This window comes from Apus apus, chromosome 4, assembly GCF_020740795.1.
Source record: "Apus apus isolate bApuApu2 chromosome 4, bApuApu2.pri.cur, whole genome shotgun sequence".
In the NCBI taxonomy this organism is placed as follows: domain Eukaryota; kingdom Metazoa; phylum Chordata; class Aves; order Apodiformes; family Apodidae; genus Apus; species Apus apus.
The window spans coordinates 7091229-7110621 of NC_067285.1; the positions used below are offsets into that span (position 1 = coordinate 7091229).

General features: G+C 40.0%; 1 protein-coding gene across 1 annotated transcript in view; it reads left to right on the forward strand.

The window, feature by feature from the left end:
* Window positions 1-507: 507 nt before the first annotated feature.
* PDZD8 (PDZ domain containing 8) overlaps window positions 508-19393 on the forward strand; it is a 56502-nt gene continuing 37616 nt past the window's right edge. Inside the window, exon 1 of the mRNA XM_051619390.1 lies at window positions 508-1778. Coding sequence (XP_051475350.1) covers window positions 619-1778 — 1160 coding nt within the window. The 5' untranslated portion in view covers window positions 508-618. The remainder of the gene's footprint in view (window positions 1779-19393) is intronic.

Sequence of the window (19393 nt, forward strand, 5' to 3'; positions counted from 1 at the left end):
CGTGCGTCCCAGCAGCAGGAAACGGAGGCTTTAGGAAGTCTCAGAACCCTGTTACAAGATTTGTTTTGTTGTTGTTTGTGTGCGTGCGTGCCCGCCTCCAGAGCAACTTCGTGAAGGCAACCGGAACCGCCCCTCCTGTTTCTGACGAGACCCAACGTCCTTTCCCCCCGCCGCGTTCCCCGGGCACATTCCCGCCGGCGAGGACCCCCCCCGCTCCGTGCCCCGCCGTGGCGGCCGCGGGGGACGCTGTCCCGGCCCCACGGCAGCCGACCCGCCCCAGCCGGACCCTCCCGCGGGCTCCGGGAAGCGCCGCGCCCGCCCCGCCCCGAGCTGCGCGGCCGCGGAACCCGCGCCTGCGCGCAGCGCGCTGTGACGCCACTCGGAGCGGCGCCGTGACGGGCCGGCCGAGCCTCCCGGGGCCGGGGGGGCTGGGCTGGGCCGGGCCCGCCCCTGCCCGCCCCTGCCCGCCCCTGCCCGCCCCTGCCGCCGCCGCCGCGCACACGGGACCCGGATGAGCCGGGCTGGGGCGGCCGGGAAGCGGCGGCCTGCGGGCGCGGCCCCCGCCATGGCGGCGGCGCGGTGAGGGCAGCGCCGCTCGGGGCGCGGTGCGGGGCCGGGATGCTGCAGCTCTACGTGATCCTGCTCTCGGCGCTGGCCGGCTGCGTCCTCACGCTCCTGCTCCAGCTCTTGCTCCTCTACAGGAAGAGACCGCGGCTCCCCATGGCGGTTGGAGCTTTCGGGAGCCTCTTCTACTCCCGCGTCGCGCCCAGCCGCAGCCTCCGAGACTATCTCCAGTTCTCGCAGCCGGGCGGCAACAAGGCGGCTCCGGAGCCGGCCCCCGGCCCGGCCCCGGCTGCAGCGCCGGCTCCTGCCGCGGCTCCTGCCGCCGCCCCGGAGCCTGGTGCCAAGCAGCCGCAGCCGCCGCCACCGCAGCAGCAGCCACCGCAGCAGCAGCCACCGCAGCAAACACCGCAACAGCCGCCACCACAACAGCCGCCACCACAACAGCCGCCACCGCAACAGCAGCCACCGCAGCAAACACCGCAGCAGCAGCCACCGCAGCAAACACCGCAGCAGCCACCGCAACAGCAGCAAACACCGCAGCAAACACCGCAGCAGCAGCCACCGCAGCCACCACCGCAGCAGCCGCCGCAGCAGTCAGAGCAGCAGCCAGAGCAGCAGCAGCAGCAACCAGAGCCCTCTCCGGAGCCCTTCTGCGAGGAGACGTGCCATTTCCTCAATGCCATCTTTCTCTTCCTCTTCAGAGAGCTCAGGGACACGTCCCTGGTCAGGAACTGGGTCACCAAGAAGATCAAGGTGGAGTTTGAGGAGCTACTGCAGGCCAAGATGACGGGGAAGGTGCTGGAGGGGCTCAGTCTCAGGGACGTGTCTCTGGGCAGCGTCCTGCCCGTCTTCAAAGCTGTCAAGCTCATTCGGCCGGTGGTCTGCAACGAGGAGGGCTGCCCCGAGGAGCTGATCTTTGAGGTAGACATGGAGTACAACGGTGGCTTCCACTTGGCCATTGATGCTGACCTGGTCTTTGGCAAGTCGGCCTACCTCTTTGTCAAGATCTCCAGCGTGACGGGGAGGCTGAGGCTGGTTTTCACACGCCTGCCCTTCACCCACTGGTCCTTCTCTTTCATGGAAGACCCTGTGATAGTCTTTGAAGTGCAGTCTCAGTTTGAAGGGAGGCCCATGCCTCAGCTCACTTCCATCATTGTCAACCAGTTCAAGAAAGTTATTAAGCGCAAGCACACCTTGCCCAATTACAAAATCAGGTAAGATGTTCTGCCTCCTCGCTGTTACTTTGCTCTTAATGGGTAAAAAAAAGGTGTTATTGGTTTTTTTTTTTGCTTGTACTTTGCTTATCTGATACCAAGAGGGTTTCCATGAAGGTGAGCATTGTTTTCCATTGCGAAGAAGCCATTGCACAGTGAGGTGATGTGCTCCAAACTACGGATAAATAAGTGGCAGGATTACTAGGTGTCATTATTTTTGGGGATCCTGGCAGGTGTCCAGTGACAGAGCCATTATATCCCTTTCTGTCATGCGTCTGACCACTCTTTGGATACTGTGTTTTGTTTATCCTAAGTTTGTTCTTTGTAGCTTGTATGATGTGTTAAATAAAGATCTTTGTTTTGTTTACCGCGTTCTTCTGCAATAAGCCTTTTCAGGGATGAGTAACTGAAAATGCCAATTTGAACTTTGAAGTGTAATTAGCTTTGCGGTGGTGTAATTTTTAGAGCCTTCTCAGCCAGTTCTTCTGCAGTTGAGTTTATAAAAGTTCTCATAAAGTGGATGTGTAAAATACCCCAGGTTTGAATAGCGCTGACAAGCAACAAGTAGCTCTGGTAGGGCAACAAGTAGCTCCTTTGAGTGACCTGGTGATCCTTTCCAGTGTTGAGGTACTGCATTGCTCTCCAGAAGAGACCAGTTCCTGGGCAGCTATCAAAAGCAAGTTTGCTTCCATTCTCTTACTGTGTTGGAAGGAGACTGGAACTGTCAACTGTAGAAAAGAGCCCAAAGGAGAGGCTGGAACAGTGGGTTGTGGATCAGTGAGCACTCTCAGCACACCTAGAGAGAGCACTTAGAGCAAATGATCTGTACACTTTTTGGACACGTTTTTAGGGTGCCTGTTCAATCAGTGGTGATGTGCTCCTCCTCTTCTGCAGAGGAAGAAGGATATCTTCATTTTTCCTCTGGGAGATGCACCTGGGCAGTAGGGCACTCTTATCATTTTCTTAGAGGTAATGAATTTCTCGCATATTTCTCAATTTTAAAATGTTCTCTTTAATTTATAAGGAGTTGGGCATTTGAATGAGAGGAAATACAGTGTCATAGCTGGTTTTCACACTAGATAGTTGGCTGGTAGCACAGGATGGCAGATGTTCAATGAAATAGTGTCCAACTCTGTTTATAGTGCTTCTGGCCTTTAAATTTTATGCTGTGTACTAAACATGTCATTCTGACCCACTGTGTTGTGAAGGGGGAAGGCAGGACACTAAGCTGAATGGGCATTAATGAAATTGTCTTAAGGAAGGAAGATTGGGTCACTGGGTGTCTTAACTCTAGAGCTTCAAGTGGGAGCACAGACCCCTGCATGGGAGCCTGTACTCTCCACAATGGCTCAAGGTTTTGTGGAACACAGGCTGCCCACACCAACGCGTCTCAGATGAGTTTGTGAAGGTGGATCCCTAGACAGTAAAACTTGGTAGCAGCTCATTAGTAACAATACACTCCTACTTGGTGGCATAGTTGGGAATGAGAACGTTCTGGACTAGACAGTATGGAGAACTGATGTGAAAATCAAGCCCCTTTTGTTAAGATGTACAGCTGTGGGGTTTTTTTTAATAGAATTTGTAAGGATATGTTGGCTTCAGATTACAGCATGTTTGTATATTCCTTAGCAAAGAATGTATAGGAAGAAGTCAGGAGAGTTCCACAACTGCTTCATAACCTTTTACCTTACTTAAAGCTGAATCATTTCTCATTTATGGGGAATGTGCTTATCCTCTCCCCATTTTTTTCCTATGGCCTACATGCCTTTTGTTTAAGTACATGGCCAGTATTTGCTTCCATGCGTAGTTCAAAACCTTGTTGATATCTCCCTAGTCTTGCTGGAGTAAGTTTGTAAACGAATCTTTGAATAGCAGTAATTACTGCCTTGTAAACAACAGCTCTTGGAATGTGAGGAATTCTCTTTTCAGCTGGTTGAAAGGGACACTTTGTTACCCTGTTGTTGTCTGCCAGGTTGAAGTCTATAAAGGAGTTTTATCTTGTTTCAAGATGCTAGGTAGCATTAAAAATGAAAATAGGCCGTTTTCTTTTGTATTGGGCAATTTTGTTATTACTTGGTGGTGAGTGGTATAAGAAGAGAACTTTTGCCAACAGTTTATTTTGAACGCCCTATAACTGAATCTGTGTGAAGCAGATCCCTCTCTCTTACTTAATTGTAAAATAACGTGTTGGAAAAATGTATTGTCTCTTCATGCAGGTACTGTCAGTTGCTGCAGCCAAACTACTACACAGATACCTGTGTGTTCTTTCCAGTTATTTACAAAATGTTATGTAGCAAAGCAGTGATTAGTAAGATAATCTTCTTTTGTATCGTCCCTTGTTAGGAGTGACATTGTGTGCTGTGAGTAGCCTGAAAGTGGATGAAGGCATCTTGCATCCCTGATGCACTCTTAAGTGTCTGTGAGGGCAGGCAATGTAGACTACTAGTAAGTGCATTTTAAGGTTTGCCTAGCATTTTATGTACAATTTTCTCCATGAAAGCAGTTGTTTACTAATTGAAAAAGGAGGTGTGCACTTTGTCTAAACAAATAAGTACTAATTAGTGTAATGACTTTTCTTTGGCTCTTTAAGAAATGTGTTTGTGTCTGGCAAAACACCCTATTTTGAAGCTGCTCTGCCATGGGGTGTTGCTAGGTCATATGGTAGAATTTGGTTAAATCTCTGAAAACAAGGCTGCTGGTAGAATTCAACAAGTGGTAGGTTTTTATTTTTAAAGTCATCGTTGATCAAGGATTTGTCAATTCAAACGTTAATAGCAAGAGTTACTACTGTTTTATGGGTAACTTGATCCTAATATATTTGGTTTTGCTTTGTAATAGGAATGCAGACAGCTTTTCTGAAAACAGTTGACATCTATCAGAGAAGTTTCTTTTTCAGATGTTAGGAAGATTTAAAACAGCAATTTTTTTTCCTCTCCAATATAAATGAGTTCTGGTGCACTCTTGAGAAACTAGATAAATGTGAGCCAAGATTATTTTTGCAATTAGCCTAACCTCAGTAAAGTAATGAAGAATTGTAGCTATAATTAATTAAACTCTAGATACTCCATAGTTCTTTTTTGACTTATTTAACTGTTTAAATTTTACCTATTTTTAGTTCTAAGACAAGTTGGCCAGTGGGTGGAGCTTGAGAATGAGCATGGAATGCCTTGTCTTCCCTGTTTATTGGTTGCAATGTAACTGTTGGTGTTCTGCAGGGTGGCCACTGACCTGCCAGCTGTGTCTTGTTGTTCCAAGATCTCAAATGTTGGTGCTCTCAGAAGCCATGTTCAGTCAGTCTTGTCCAATAGCATAGCTTGATGTGGTGCTATATTTTCATGTAGTTTTATTTTACTAGAGCAGTACAGTAGATTCTAATTACCAGCACAAAGTGGGAGTTTATCTAAAGGCCTGAATCCAACCTTTGGATTTTCATTGTATATACTCAAACAGGTATTTTAAAGTAGTACTAACAGATTTTTCATATTGGTTTTAACTTTCTATATCATGTCCTTCTAATAGTAGGAAAAAGTGGTTGACACTAAGCTGAAGTTAGTAGCATTGCCACAGTGTGTTTAGACAGACATAATAAGGGCTATTTCAGGTGTCTGTCTCCTTGCTTGTGCTGTTGCAGTGGTGAAGGGCTCACCTCTGTTAGTTCTCTAATGAACTGTACCTTGCTTATTAAGCTATTATTAAGCTGCTTATTGCTGGCAACCTTGATATTTCCATCCCCCTCATGTCAGGTATATAGGTACACTAATTATGTATTCTCCAGATTATTCTTAACAGTCAGCTGTAGTTTTGTTGTCTTGAGCATGTTGTGATCTCACTTTGCATAGGTTTTGGAGAGCTTTGGGTTTTGTGCTCTTTCTAGGCAATAAAAATACACTTTGCCATAATGAAGATACAGTGCCCTTTGTGTAAAAAGAAAAAAAAAACAACAGGGGGTGAGGAGGAAGTACTTATAGTCTAGTCTCCTTCCAGAATTTAATTTCCTCGTGTTTCTTAATTAATGGTGTAAAAAAATCTGACAGCTAATGTCTTTTATTTTTGCTTTTATAAATTTAAGGTCTTGCAAGGTCAACTATTTAGATTCTAAGTATATCACGTATTGTCTAAGCAGTGAGTCAGTTCTGTATGTTTTAAGAACACTTGTTTTCTCAGTTTGTTACATTTTAAAAAGCTAATATTATGTATTGGTATTAGCCCATTTGAGAAACCACTTTGCTTAATTTTAATGTGTGCTACCACAGAGTGGAATAACTTTCTTTAGAAGTAATCTCACGAAGGATTACTTCTAACATTTCTATATCATGTATTAGGTGACCTCCTGAGGTCCCTTCCAACATGAATTATCCTTGGAAGTGATCACTTGCAATATATTTAGTCATGTTAAGTAGTTTTACACCTTATTTGAAAGCTGGGGCTCTATTAAATTTCACAGGGAAGAACCATTAGAAATCTTATTTTCATTTGCCATTAGAGAATGTAATTTGAGTTACACAGCAGTTTCTTACTTTGGGCAAAACTTAAGTAATGTAAGTAGGTATTGATTTGAAGTGAGTTTTATAATTGAAATTACTTCATAATATGGTAATAGAGGTATTGGAAAAAGTATAACAATTTTTAAAGTATATATATTATTCATATGATGAGGTTATATTCAGAAATACCAGGAGTAATCTTAGACATTGGGATTGTGACCATGTCTTTACTTCAGAAATCATGATCCAGTAAGACCCCTACTTTCTCTACAGCTTTTGCAGAGGGAGAGGATCTGGAGATTATTTTCCAGAGTGGTTTTCTACTGTAGTTTTGATACAAATCCCTCCAAGTAGTGAAATCTGTAAGGCACTCTTTTTGGAAGTTCTCATTCCTGTTGCTGCTGAAAGGAAAGAGAAGGCTTTTTATTTCTTTAATGCCATGTCTCTTCTAGGTTCAATATTCTAGTATACAGAAGCATTAAAAAAACCCACAGGATCTGAGTCCTGTTCTACTCTGCAAAAAGTGATGGTAAAGCAGCACTGCTGTATACAGATAATGCTCTGCATGATGCCAGCACAAAGATTTGTTCTGCTAATGGCAAAGTGGAATCAGTAGATCTGCCTGTAGAGAGTAGTTTCGTGTTGGAAGATTATCTTTGTAGTGCCTGGACAAGTAGTTTTTCTTATTCATACAGGATGTAGATAGATGGATCTGTAGATACCAAGTACAAAACCTGTTGCTTCTAGGGGTCTTGAAACCTTCTAGTTTTCTTCCCCAGCTCCAGCACTTCATGGGCTTTCACACTGAAAAGATCCAATTCAGAAAGAATACCAGTTTGAAACTTGTTCATTATAAAGTCAGGTGTAATGAATGACCAGCTACACATTGAGCATTTCCCAGTGTATGGGTGGCATTCTCTTCAGGTTAAGGGTGAGCCTTTTCCTGTGATTAGTCAACAAATGCTGACTTTCTTTTCTCTACCTGCAAGGGTGAGGGACTAATAAGGCACTGACTTGAGATGGATTAGTGAAAGAACTGCAAGATCAGAGGTACAGTCTGTATACCAGAGGTATATAGAGGGACAAAGCCAAAAAATGTGTTGGAGAGAGAGAGATGGATGAAGACCTGAAAGAGTAAATTTTGTTGACTGCTGTTTGCATTTGCTGCAGAGAGCAATCCAGTAAGCATTAAGGTTAATTGGTGTGACAGGAAAAAATAAAACCTCTTTCAACTTCTCCTGCTTGAAACAGTATATAAAAGATTCTTTGTATAGTAATAATGAAAATAAAATTGTCTCATTTAACACCTTTGCTGTTTTGTATTGAAAAATTCCTTGAGCCTAGTCCTGCAGTGAACTTCATTCATGTGCATGGTGAATGAAGGTTCTGAAAAATCTGATAAAATTAATTTGGTACTTCGTGGTGTTTTGCATGCACTAGTATGGAGACTTCATATTTCTGTTCATCTCAACTCTGATCTTGGACATTTAAGCTGATCTTTGCTGTTCACATACTTTTTATTCAGTTGTCATAATTTGTATAGCTTTCAGTTCTTTTAAATAAAATCTGAAATAATAGTACTTATGTTGTCAAATGTAGCTTATTTCAAAGTAAATATAGGGCATATAGCTGTTAAAGACGTTACTGAACTGTAGGCATCAAACAAATGTTCAAGATTGTCTCTGAGCCTGTCTGTTGGAGCAGGTAGGTGTGTTCAAGCACTAGAGTTGGGCTATTCTGAATCACCTTCTACAGGCTGTATTATGATTTTTAGTTTCTGTGGAGAGTGTGACTAATGTTCCCTACCTGTCCCACAGAATGAACACTGCATTTTCCTTGAAAGAAAGAGTTTCAAGGAGGTGCAGAATTTACCTGTAAAAATGGGTAGCTAATTCAGTTCTCAGTAGCACATTTGCTGTCAAAATGTATGAGTCTCTTGTAAAACCTATTTTATATATGTTAAGCATGTGAAATAGTTAATATTTTCATTAGCAAATGATTCTTGGTCAGAAAGCTGTTAAATAAGCAGCCTGGAGAAGGACAGTAGGTTTTAGTGGTGCTCCAGTGACGTTGAAGCTTAGTCTCAGGCAGCTGATTACACTCTTGGAGCTAGTCCCTTCATGTTACTGGGTTTCTATGGGGAACTGCTTGTTCTGCATTCCTGCAGAAATTCCCTGAAGTCACCTGATATGCACCCGTGTTTAGAGTTCAGGTTCACACTTGTTTGATTTGAAACTATTTCAACATTTGGTAATTCTTGATATTATTGCTCTTTAGAGAATAGTAAAGAAATCTAATGTAAAACTTCTAGTATTGATAAGCTTCATTATCTAAAATGAGTGTGGAGAGAGTGTTATACACCTCTGTGGTTTATTAATTTAATAAATAAGTGGTGCCATCTCAGTCTGTCAAAAGACATTAATTGCAGAACTACAAAAACCTTTGCATGATCTCAGCCTGTGCTTTTGTCCAAAAGAAAACAACGATCCAGTGTTAAAAATCTTAGCTGGGAACAATCAACTTTATGAGCGAATTCCGTTCTGTGTGATACATTAATATCAATATTTTATATAATTAAAAAATGCTCTACTCTTTAAGTGTTTGTTTTGATTTTTGAGGCTTAGGGAGGGCTTGTTGGTAACAGTGGATACGTTTCTCATTTTGGAAATGAGCGTGGATGCCAGTTTATGTGAGGGCAGTTTGGGAGTAATTATTTTAGAAACGTTTGTCAGGTTAATTGTGACATGCTGATTACAAATAGTTTCTTTAAGTAGTTTCTGCTGCAGTCGCTGCTGAAATGGTGTTCACCTTGGTTGAGAGACAGGTGTAAGATCCACACAAGTTTGGGAAGCTTTTCTGGTTATTTACCTTCACTTTAACAAAATGCATTTTTTTCACAAGCCAGTTGAATCTAGGCTAGAATTCAGACCTTCAAGATGTTCAGTAATTCCAACCAGCATATCTAGTAAATTAGTGAAAAAAATCTGCAATGAAGACTTCAGATGACAGGTGCATTTGTGTTGCAAAGAAGGCTTCAACAGTACAATTAAAGTGCTGAACCAACACTGAAATGGTTGTGTATGTGTTGTTATGGATACAGGTGCTCCTAAATTGCTTGACCTCTCCAGTTGGGTTTCTGCTGTGTTTGGTTTGGTAGCTCAGACTCCATCACACCTGCCCAAAGCCGTTTGGGTGCATCTCCACCCATCAGCACCCTTCCCAGGACTCTTACTCTTGTGGAGACCTGCCCAGGTTAATAAGCCTTCTGAGGACTTGAAAGTGCTGCAGGACCCAAGGGGAGCCCAGCAATGCTTTACACCTCTGTGGCCATATATAGCTATGAAAACTGAGCTGAGATAAAGGCAGAAATGGTTTTCAACTCTGGGTTGAGCTCCGAAGAGCTACTTTATTTTATTTCCCCCATTAGCTGTTGTAATTCATTTTAGCCTTAAAATTTCACGGGAACGACTTTTGTAATTTCTTAATTGCCCTGTTGAGCTTGCAGCCGTGTTACAGTTCAGCAGAATGGTTTGTGAGGAGCAGTCCACTCAGCCCTCTCCATTAAAACTCTTTCAAGTAATGGAAAATATAGGGACTCGACTACAGCAAAACAGTTTTCACATTTTGGAAGACCTACCAGATGTCATAAAAATTTGTCTGCAATAAAGAGTATTACAGAGATCAGTTGATGATAGAGTTAATGAGGCTGTTCCACAGTAATGAATTGCCAGATATGACTAGCATAAAATTAAATTGGGATAATCATTAGGGAATAGACTGGGTTTTTTTTTTAAAAAATAAATTGTGTTGTTTTAACTGTAAAGATTACAGGGACAATTTGAGATACAAATTTACAAAATTACTTCTTAATTTTAAAATATTAGACAGAAATTATCTGTGGATATCTAATGAGAACTCTAGCATTTATATACTTCATTCCTGACTTCCTTAACTTAGCCTTAATGCTAAGCTTCAATATATTTTCCTGCATCAGTTTTAATGGCAACACAGTTATGGAAAATGCCCATAAGGAAATGTGTACAAATACTACAATCTGCTTTTGTAATGGCATTAAATACAGGACTGTGTTGTTTGTCTGTGTCACTGGAATGAAGACACCAATACTTTAAATTATGTTAGAACCTTTGAAAAATATCCTGTCAAATATACTTTATAGAATACTTTAAATATGAGTCATTGTAGAGTAAGAACTAAAATGGACTTTTACATGAATGTCACTTGTGTAGTAAATTAGTTAAACAATTATTTCTGTTTGCTTGAGCTAAAATAGGAAGAGCAGAAATTGAAGATCAAAGTCTTGCAGTGACATGGCAGAAAACTTCAGGGTGGTGTTTGAATCACTGCTGTGAATGATCTGGCTTGGTGAATAATGCCTAAGTAATTGAACAGTGGAAATGATGCAGTGCAACTCTGAAAACTTCAACAGTTTGTATTTTTTTTTAAGAATAGCTCCACATACTTGCTAGCAAAACTTAATGCAAGAGGGTGGAATAAACAAAACAAATTCTAATGTTGCCAAGCAGAGATCCCAGTGGATTACGAGGGGTGGTGGGGTGGGAACAACGATGCTAGCTAGTGGCATTGTTTAAAAAAAATGCTACAAAACCCACATGATTTTTTTTCTTGTTCCTATGAAGGAAGAGTGAATTAGAGAAAATACCCACATTGATTATGGGGTTGGTGGGGGAAGATTATGGTAATTTGAGCAGATGCTGCTTTCAAATGTAATCACAAGTCCCAACTGTAACCTGCAATCAGTGATGCAGGATTTGCAAAGTGCAAGAATCCTTCCTGTTAATTGATCTCACAAGCCCCTCCTGTATGTGTTTGTCAACAGTGGTGCCACAGGTCACACCAGACTGAGTTTTTGCATTATTTGATCCTGTTTGTTTACAGTATGGGCTCATTAATAAAATGCAGTGACTCAAAAAAGGTGACACCTTTGCTTGGGGGCACAGTTGGCAAGTATGTGACCTGGTGTGCTCCCAGTCCCTATCAGTGCATTCCTCACCAGGGATAGCTGAGCTGAGAATCCTTAAAAACTTAACCGGAGGAGTGAGGATAAACCTTGGAAAGCTGTTGTGTCTAGAATTCAGAACAGATACAAATATTTTCTCACTTTTGGTTTACAGCTGTCAGAGATTTGTTTTCAGCAGTGAGACAGTCATTCTCTCTCTGAGCGATCTAAGAGGGTGTCATTAGTTTTTGCATAATAATAGGCTAATATTAGGCTAGTAGGCTAATAATATTGTAGGCTAATATTTACAGCAGGGGACTGAAACTCGTTAGCTCCATGGAGAAGCCATGAACAGACCTTAGATTTCTGTTAGACCATCAACATTTATTTCCTCTCACCAGAATTGCAGAGAGATATTTGTAGAGACTTGAGACCTCCTTATGAGGTAATGTGTTTCTGAAGGGAGAAGAAGCTAGCAATTTCCTAGCATCAGTTACTAGAACTACTTTCTAATCCAACTGTCTGGAGGTAGAGTTTTGAGAGGGCTTAGATTTGTGCATTTTATTTTTTTCCTGCTGTTGTTCTTCTTGAATGTCTAGAAGCAGCTCACTGGTATGTTTGATGAGCTACACCTGCTTCTCTTCCAGCTGTTACGTGAACAAGAGAGTATTCTGTCTTCTGTCCCATTTGGAGCAGAGCAACAATGGTTCTGGCTTTCTGGGAAATTTTGTTTTCATCCTGTCTGAGAGTGAAATGTAGCAGGATTTTGATCTTTCTCAATTTGAACCTCAGTTGGCTTCAGCTAGGTCACATACAATTTAAAAAAGCAAACACATGAGATCAAGCACATATTGACTGCATTGAGTTAACTAAGTTATTTCAATATTTATGGAATTTTGAATTTGGGAAACTAGGATTCTTGACATGCAAAAAAGTCTGTGCATTGGTTTTGTTTGTGCTGATGAGAAAGCGTTTTTGATAAGCCTGATTAAATATTTCTTTTTTGTTTTCACATGTAGCTATTTCAGTATAGACAGCAATTGCAAGTCTTTGTAATGGCAAGACTCCTGTCATTTAAGCAGGAGAAGAATCTACTGTCCTTTGTGGAAAGAACTACTTAACTATTTACATTTGGGTTTTTATTTGTTCTTGTACAGTGAGTCTTGAAGTTTTAAAAGTGCTTGTTTTGAGTGTCTGATTGGAAATAGGCCTCAGAGGTACTATACCACAGTCAGAAAGATGACTGTAATTTAAATAATCTGGAAATGTGTGAAACAGCTTTGCAGAAAAAAAAACAAAACAACAAATAAAATCCCTGCTTTTTTTTTTTCCCCCCCATAAGTTCTTATAAAACTACTCTCTTACTGCAATGTTTTTCAGGTTTTTTATAAGCCAGATTTTCATGCATGTGGGTAAAGTTGAAATTAATAAATTTTTATACTGAATGGGAGTATAGTTTGACTTACTGAAGTTCCCTTAAATTTGAATACTAACACACTTCTTCAGCTTGTTCCTTGAGAAATCAGTGGGAGCTGGAGAGTTGCTCTTGCAAAGTCTCAAGTGGTCATACTTTTCTTTTAAAATTGTGTTCATATTGAATTACTATTCAGTAGTTATTTTCAAAGTAAGGGTGAGTTCCATTTCTATATCTTCAGTGTGAAGAATGATGTAAGCTTTTTGCATTATAATACCTAACAAGATTAAATATTAGCTGATAGGTACTTTTTAAATCTGATTAATGTGATCAGACCTTTTATTAGTGGGCTGCAATATTTTAGAATTTTTGTAGAAGGAAACATCTGAAATTGCACACAATGTAGGAATAGAGGACTTTTGTATAACTTAAAACATCTGGTGTCAATAATTCTTTTTTAAATTGCTACATTTTACAAGTGCATGCCTTGTGCTTTTGTGACTCAGATAAAAAAGGCAATCTAAAACTGAGTTCTGTTCTTGAACCTTTTGAGTACTCCAAAAACTGAAAGTAAATTCAGCAGTTATTATTTTAAAATATTTTATTTACTGGAAACTCCAAATAGGGTAGCATTTACAAAAGTAAGTAGATGCTTTACTAAACACAATCTGACTTTAGATTTTGATTTAATTTTTACTTAGAGTGCTAAACAAAATTCTAAGACTTGCAACGTGTACAAAGTAGCTGTATGCTAAAGCTACTTCTGTTTTTATCTGGTGGGCCTTTCTGAGGTTTAAGGTCTCTTTTTGCCTTGTTTATTAATGTTTAAATATTAATTTTTAAATGAGTTACATTAATAAGCTTGGTTATGTTTAGTCTCATGGCAGTAGAATAGTATTGGAATTCTTATGATGAAAGTGACAAGTATGGTCATATAGATATTCAGTAATTTTTAGACCACTGCTTTAGATATCCAACTTCCTTTATAAAATTAGAGTATAATTTAAAGCTTTTCCTGGCTCTTATTCTTAACAAAGGCTGTACAAAATCCTAGTCTCCTCCAGCATTTGCAAATTAAGCTGTAAATCTTTTAGACCTTTCTGCTTCTCCAGTTAGGAAGTGGAGTATTTGAGAGCTTTTGCAGTTTGTTCTGTCTGCATTTAGCCCTTAACAATTGGTTTTGTACTGTAATTCTGATTATTCTTAACAAATGCAACAAATAGAAACACTCAAGTGCTTCGTTATCTTTTGCCAGAAAAAATTATATTTTTTTTTCTCCTTAATAAATTTTTTTCATGCAAGCTAAGCAGGTACTAGTAGAAGTAATTAATTTAAGTAATAGGTTAGTTTTACTGAGCTAAGGTATAAAAGACTCCTGTCCTCTGTGAAAAGCTGGCTTAAGGACCATTAAATAATATCACTGTGAGGAACGGTCCAGAACAGTGAATGCAAATTCATGGGAATATTTGTCAGACATTTCTGAAACTAAACCACTGAATTACAGTCTTGTTCCAAGTAGGTGAGTTCCTCCTCCACAGAACTGGCAACTGGAAAGAAGTATTGTGTTACTCAGGGCCTGAAAACACCCAAAATGAAGGAAACAAACTTGATTTGTTTGGGGTTGTAGAGGTGTTATTGTTCTGGTTTCTTTTTTTGTTTGCTTGTTTGTTTTTTGATCTAGGTTTTCTGAGTCAGGTGGTGATGACATGAGAGCAAATGAGCCACTAAAGTAGCTCTGAAATACGGCATGAAGGAGTGTAGAAATGTTTCCTGTGAAGGAGAGACGTACTGACCATGTGCAGTGTCTGGGAACATTATTTTTTTTTGTGCTTTGTATGTGGAAGGGCTCAGTATAATGCTATTTTAGAGCATAACTTTAATCCTGTGTGTTAATTGAGTAGCTTTATCTGAATTATCTTTCAGTATAATCATCACAGCTAATTCCTCATGTGAAATGTCTCTCTTTTTTTTTTTCTGTTTTTGTCTTGTATTACTTGTCAAGAAACACTTTTTTTTACTGGACAACTTATTTTAGATACTATTCTTACAGGGTTTTTTTCACTTGCTAAAATTTTGCATTAAGTTTGATTGGTGTCAAATCATATCATTAAGTTAAAATGTTGCTCTTTAACATTTTCTTATATTTGCTATTTGAATTTTAGACTTCTGGACAAGTAAGTTGATCAGTTTAGGGAGGGAGACTGATAATTTAAAAACAAATTGAAAACTCATTCCACCTAATATAAGATGGAGTCTATTTAGTCTTATTTTTTAAAAACAGCATGCCATATCAAAGCAGAGTTTTGGGGCAGGGGCATAAGATGTTTTGTTGGGCCTAAGAAGTTTTGTTTGGCTTTTATTCTAGTATAGATACAGTCTGCCTGTTTTGTTCCTCTGGAGAAGCTGAAGAGTTTACAAAGGCTTAACAAATATGGTTTAAAGACAGTAAAATTTCTCCCCCACAAAATCTGCCATACTTCTGATAGTTGTTTAGTATCATTTCACAGGTTTGGAATTGAAAAGGACGTGCTTGGATATTTGGATTGAGTTGGTGTAACTCTGCTTTGTAGGTCAAGGATTTGTGACATGAGCACGAATTTTGCCTTTTGGCCTTGCTGAATAAGGAGATGTCAGCGCTGGACCCCACTTGAAAGGGGTCTAATACAGATGCAATGAAAATCCACCTTGGAGAACCTGGTAACAGCTCAGCAGTGTTTAGAAAAGTGCTGTGTTTCTTCTAAGTACCTTTTGGTAACATTTTCTCAACTTGTTTAATGATCAGGAGCAGCTTGTGGATTTCCTTCCCTGCACCACTGTCACTGCTTAAAACCTTGTTCTGGGGCTTCAGCAGTGAGTGGACCTGTTGCAGACCACTTGTCATGGGCTCATTCTCCACTGATGGAGGCCCACTACTTCATTTGATTACCGATTTCAAGTTAAGAAAGAGAACTGAGAATACTGGATGAGTGTTTAAGGATTTACACAGCCAAAAAGAAGCTGTGTTTTTTTTCTTTTTCAGAGTTTGCAAAGTGAGAGCCTTGAATTCCCAAGAGCAGCATACCAGAATTGGCCAGATTCTGGGATGGCTTCTGTGATGAGATCAGAGACTAGCTGACATTAACTGAAGCATTTAGTTTGCTGTCAAGGTTTCTTTATAGACTTTTTTAATAGAGGCTTACTGGTAGGCTGTGCAGTCTTTTTTTCTTGATCAGTGTGATGAATTTCCCCAAGGCATTTATTGGTGGACTTTTACTCTTCAAAGATGGACTAAAAATTAGTGTAGGAAAATACACTCTTATAGCTAGTACTGAAGTTACAGCAAGGTTATTTACACAAGGCATTTAATAAAGTAAGTTCTACACTATAATAGAGAACACAGGATGATAGGAAACTTGTGTCTCCTTTGAACAGGAAAGTTTGGGATGGGAAGATACTGAATCACCAAGGGTACTGCAGTCTGCAGAGTTTGGAAATAGAGTTTGGGTTGCTTGTTTCATTCTCTGAATTGTATTCTTGGTGGCACTGTTAGCTAAAAGCCTACTTTTGATATGTTAATACAATGAAATACAGCTTTGCTTTCATATTAATAGTGTGTTTTATTGTCCATAATGTAAATGCTCTATGAAAAAACCCTCAAATTTTGTCTAGCCACATGACTGTTCTCAAGCAGGAACATTAGACATTGCAGAGATGGGGAATCTGATTTCTCTGTAGAGAGGAAAACGTTGGTTGCTGTTCTGCTGCACCCCTGCAGACTGAACAAAATGCAGTGGTGATGGCTCTGTAAGAACATGCTCCTCAGTGTGCCCTTCATTATTGGTGACTGTTTTTAAAGAGTCGGGTAGCTCATAGGCTTTCCTTACCACCTGGAAAAAGATGGGAGAACCTGTGATGCCTGACTGTTAAATGTGTGGATTGCCGGTTGCCTGTGCGTGCGCTATTACAGCCCAGCCTGTTACCATCTGAATCTGTATTAATTCACCAGTTCCCAAAAGGAAAATGTTCCAAATGAATTTGTATCTTGTACTTAAATAGTTGGTCAACAGTTCACTTACCTAACATGTAATTGAAATCTACTTGAAATCGTAATTTGTCCCATGTTTGATTTTTGGAAGTGTACAAACACTCAGTAAATTACCTCAAATAAGTAACTGCCATGTTATAAAATTGGAAGGCTTCAGAGCAGCACTTAAAAATGCTTTCAATGTGGGATGTTTAGCTCTTTTTATGTTGCTGATGCCAATGGAAATAAGCAGTGTGTTAGGTGATTTGCCAGGGATGTTGTAATTTAGTTGCAGTGGTAAGGATGTGAATGTAAGTGCTTGTTGTAAATCAAAACTGACGTTGAAACTGCTTTTTAAACCCACGTTTGTAGAAAATTTACCTAGAGCAGCAGGAAGTCCAGCATACTCTGTTAAACGTTTTGCAGATTATGGTATATCATGGCATTGGTATTTCAGAATTTTTTCCTCTTGAGTTCATGGTTGTATAAATTAAAAAAAAAAAAAGGTCTGTTTTGAAAATAGAAATCAAAGTTATAGTAAACATTATGTCCTAATATACCAAGAAAAATGCCTTGTTCTGAGGATGATTTAAACATTCTGTGCCTCAGCAAAAGAAGGGAGTGTGTGCTGCACTTAATACGTGGATCTGAAGTTACTTGAGAGATGACGTTTTTGGTTTGAATATATAGTTAGATATGTCTGCATCCTTATTGAAATATTTTAGTCTGTTAATTTGCTTTTTTGTTTTGTCCTTATTTTTAGTATTAAAAATAGATTTGTCCAGGTTTGTGTTTTTGTTAAATAGCCTGCAGACTGTTCTATGTTGTGTAAATAAAGGAAAGACTTTATCAATACTAACACTTGCAAGCCTGGTGTTTGCAGAAATTCAGACAGGTGATGGTAACCTATTAGATCGTCTTTCTTTATCTGGTTCTCCCTCCCAGAAATCTTGTTTCAGTAGCTCACTGAGGCTTCTGATGGTGGTCATTAGTTTGAGGTTCCTATGGAAAACTTTTTTCCATAGATTCTGGGAGAAGTTGTATGTACGGTCACTGGTACTAATTCAGAAGTTGTTTATTTGTGCTGAAACCCCCCCAAGCCTACAAGTATTTATTCACTCAAAACTTGACATTATTTTCCAGTGTGCTTGCCTAGCTCTTTCTTTTGTTGCCTAACAATATCTGAGCTAAATCTATATTTTGAGGGCGTAAAAATCATCCTTAAGAGGAGCCGAGTACTCTTGCTTTGAGGCAAGAAAGGTGTGGGGTGGTGTGTGTGGTGATGGTGCGGGGAGGTGGCCAGGCCCTGGAGTGGTAGCAAGTCTTGTAGAGTGAAAATAGTAGGGTTCTCTTGGTGGTATTTTCCATACCCTTGTGATGCTTGCTGTTTCTTCAGTAATTCAAGAACCGTAACAGAAGATTATGAGTCAAATATCCGACTAGATTGTACATGCACAGGGCATATTTTGAGGTGGCTGATTATGGTATACTCATAAGCCTAAACTGTGGCCAGTGTGATTTAATAGCTTCATATTTTTCCTACACAGACTTAAAAAATAATGGAATAAAGTATTTAAAATTGAATTCTTGTACTTGACTGATTCTAAAGTGGTTTTCTTTTTGAAGGAGTTAATGAGCGAGAAACTTGGAACCAAATTAAAGTTACAAGTTGAATTGGATTTCAGGAAAATAGCTGGAGTGTTGAGTTGCATTTATTCACGAGGAGAACAAAAGAAATGTCTTTCTCATGGCTCTGTATGAGGCTGATGCTTGTACAAAAATGAAGGGTGTCTCAAATCAGAGTGCTGAGCTCCCTCCCGAAGAGTGTGCCGACAGTTAAAGGGCGTTTAATTATTTATTTGAGATTCTGAAACTCTTTCAGTTCAACTCCATGTGACCATTTCCTGAACATATTGTGATCTCCGAATGTGACAAGCAGATGCCTCTAATGGTTGAGCAAACAGCACTTATGAAAGACTTCTTTCTCATGCAATGGCAGATACATCCTGCAGGCAGTGGTGCTCCTGTCCTGCTATTTGCAAGTCTCCTCAACAGAAATAATCACTGGGAGGCTCCGTCAGTGACAGGATGGAAACCAAGGCACAGGGCAGTGCTGGGAAAAGAGAGCAATAAATAAAAACAGAAGGAAGGAATAGTGTGCAAATGCTTTTCCACACACTTCGTATAAATACTAGTGCAGATTCCATGATATTTTTCTATTTGCAGGGTTGTGGCCCTTGCTGTTAGGATTGCATGTGTGTCTGCCACGTGATGGGGCTGCAGTTGTGCATTCCCCCTCCTTCCTTCCCTCAGATCGTGGCTGTGTCTGACACTGAAGCACTATCACTTAAAAATGAAATTGGTATTTATGACTCGGCCTATTCTAATCAAAGAGGGAGAATTATGTGGTGAAATAATGTGTGTAAAACACTTACTATCTTGAACATGAACTGCTTTTCCTGTGAAACACATTCTGTGATGAGGGAAATAAAGCTCAAGGGCAAATATTTAGAATACCTGTATCTTTAGTTTAATTCAAGACGACTGGCTGAAAACAGCAACCCAGTGTATTTCACAAAATGAGAGAAGTATCAATCTGTGTAAGAGAGGTGTACTATTTATTGGGATGGACCAGTCCTCTAAGTACAGTAGTGTCATAAACATTTACACTTTAGGGTCATATTATATTTTTTCCTTTCAATGGTGTCATGTTTTATGCAGATGAACTTAAAGACC